Consider the following 2,496-nt stretch of genomic DNA (forward strand, 5'->3'; position numbering starts at 1 on the left):
TTTTTCCTAAAAAAGAAAACTTGAAACAAAATGCTAATTTTCACATGTGAACTTGTGCACACATTTAAAGGTGACAATGAACAACAAGCTGTTGGACTCATCAAAAGAACACACACTTCTAACAGACTTATGTCATGCTTGGTTTAGCTTTCAAAACTCCAGAATCGTTATTCAAGCAAACATTATCATCAAAGACAATCTTTTGCCTGAATCATGGTTCAAAGCATTCTGAATGCTAAACCAAACATCCTTTTATCACTAGCCACTGGAATGTCAATTTACTTATCATCCGAATTTAATCGTTTCTGATAACTTGCTCTTGAAGGTGTTGCGTATAGATCCCTCCACGAATTGACTGAAGGATAGGATCCACAACTGCTTCTATTGTCTCCATTTAGAAATTCTGATCTTGAGCCATGAGAATGACAGTCATCCATTAAGAGTCTCTTCGAATTCTGAGAGGAACACCTACAAGATTTCAGTTTAGCTTTGGTTGATTCTGTCAGATTCATGTAGGTTGGTTTATTAACACTTCTATCCTCTGCTGCTTCCTCCACAACATTGTTGATCGATGGCAGTGATCCAGATGTACATGAGGTTGAGGCAGGGCTATCATCATACATGCATTCGGAGCTAACACCCGAAGAAGATGGAGTTGATTGAGTAGTTGTGAGAGACTTGGAAGAAATTCTTGTTATTGCACCGCTGCTTCTTGCTTTGGATAAGCCTCTTTGTTGAAGTGAATTGAAGGGAGCAACAAGATCATCACATTTTCCAGACACTGGAGTCATGTCAAGCGAGCCGAAATTGTTCTCCTCCATTAGCCTGCTCTCCCATGGCTTTGTCGCCATCCAGCGCTCTAACATGCTCAATCGCGAGCTCTTATTGTCTAGGCTGCCTTGCTTGAGAGGTGTGACTGGCTTGGAAGCTCTCGAGCGTGGACTAGCACACACTGTTGATTGCTGAAAGCAAACAATTTTAATCAAATTAAGTAATGAACTGTATTTCGTTCACCATTTAATCGAATTAAGTAATAGAAATCTAGAACAATGGAAATTATAATGGATAGTTAGTAGTATGATTTGAAACTTTCTTGAATTCTGAAAGTAATTTGAATCTCATCACATGTATATTTGAATTCTTAGCTAGAATCCATTACCTTGGTATACATTGAGTATGCCATTGCTCTCTCCCTCTTAATTGCTCCTTCTTGCCTCATTTGAAGTTTTGCTTTAACTTCCTCTGCTGTTCCTGGAATGTCGCACCAGCCGTCCTGATAGCACAAGAAGGAACATTTTCATACATTTGAACATCTCAATAACAACTTGAATTGGAATCAAACATACAAGAACAAAAGTGATCCGCGAAAGATGTTAGTTTTTGAAAGAAATTTACATCAATTAGAACAAATATATGTCTAAGAGAACTAAAATTTATATCAATTTCAAGAAAGAGAGACTACAATGACATTTAAGATCAGTGCAGGACTAACTTGAGTGTTATGTATATATCTTTGGATGACATGAGTATTTTTCTTCATTAGAGAATCTTTTTTGGGGGGAGGAATTCAAAAAGCTTTTACACTACCTCAGCCTCCTTAATAGGATCAGCTTGGTTGCGGTACTGATCTAATAGTGTCTGCACGGCTTTCCCTTCTGGAGAGTTCCTCACATTCCTAGCGCGCACGCGAGCTTGAACTCGAACAAGAGCCTGCATGCACCTTAGAGTAACAGCAGCTTGCTTCCTCACTAGCCTTCCACGAAATATAGCCTGCAGCCTCACCACTGCCCTCAACGCCCTCAAAGCTCGTCTTGCCTGCAACATTCATCACATAATTAAGGTCAAAAACTCAAAATAAACAAGTAAGAGAAATACAAATACAATCACATGGAACACAAGTTTAACATACTGATCAAACTCTCTGAACACAAGGATCAAGCTTGCAACTATGAACTACCTCTCTCTGGTCAAATCGAAACCCACCAACATTGTGCTCAAGCATTCCTTAGGAACTAGAAAAAATTGTGGCTTGATGTCTTACCATGGACTAAGTTTCAATAGGTCAAAGTCTTACCATGGTTGAACTCATTCAAAATTAGGATCTAGTTAGTAATTCTTCTGCAAAAGATCATGCTATGATCTTAGGAATCCTGATCCTTACCTGACCCGGAATTTTAGTAATTTAACATCAACTAACTATTGCATGTTAAAGATACTAGAATTAGAAGTTGAGAGTTCAAACTTTCAATGCATTGATGGATTGGAAGATTTTGCCTTTTTTACCCAATAGTGCCCTAGGCTACAGTCTAAATAGATGTGAGGCCAAATCAATGATTTTCATATTAAACAAATCAAGATTAAACACACATAATAACTACCCTCGAAGAACAAGGAGCATCAGGATCACGATCATACAAAAAGTTTGAAATTGATCAAAAACATCGAAGTGTGTGGACACGGTGACTTACCAAGAAGCCTCGAAAAATGGCTTGAATG

The 2,496-nt window shown here is 38.3% G+C and overlaps 1 protein-coding gene across 2 annotated transcripts; it reads right to left on the reverse strand.

Annotated features, from left to right (window-relative positions):
- On the reverse strand, positions 206 to 2,490 carry LOC107614911 (protein IQ-DOMAIN 1-like). Of its 2 annotated transcripts, none has more exons than XM_021111566.1 (4): positions 2,469 to 2,490; positions 1,588 to 1,815; positions 1,160 to 1,273; positions 206 to 962 (listed from the first exon to the last, which is right to left on the reverse strand). In XM_021111566.1, the coding sequence occupies exons 2-4, from the start codon at positions 1,714 to 1,716 to the stop codon at positions 279 to 281; spliced, it is 927 nt and encodes a 308-aa protein (XP_020967225.1). In that variant the 5' UTR covers positions 1,717 to 1,815; positions 2,469 to 2,490; the 3' UTR covers positions 206 to 278. The 2 variants fall into 2 exon arrangements, with proteins under 2 accessions (XP_020967225.1, XP_020967226.1); XM_021111567.1 differs by lacking the exon at positions 2,469 to 2,490 and adding an exon at positions 1,910 to 2,038.

Source organism: Arachis ipaensis, chromosome B09 (genome assembly GCF_000816755.2).
Source record: "Arachis ipaensis cultivar K30076 chromosome B09, Araip1.1, whole genome shotgun sequence".
Taxonomy (NCBI): domain Eukaryota; kingdom Viridiplantae; phylum Streptophyta; class Magnoliopsida; order Fabales; family Fabaceae; genus Arachis; species Arachis ipaensis.

What these genes read in the sequence shown, in the direction of transcription:
- LOC107614911 (XM_021111566.1), bottom strand. Translation starts at nt 1,716, where the DNA reads ATGCAGGCTCTTGTTCGAGTTCAAGCTCGCGTGCGCGCTAGGAATGTG. An exon ending in ATCCTATTAAGGAGGCTGAG is followed by an intron (nt 1,274 to 1,587) that starts GTAGTGTAAAAG and finishes TTGTGCTATCAG; the next exon opens with GACGGCTGGTGCGACATTCC. An exon ending in CATACTCAATGTATACCAAG is followed by an intron (nt 963 to 1,159) that starts GTAATGGATTCT and finishes GTTTGCTTTCAG; the next exon opens with CAATCAACAGTGTGTGCTAG.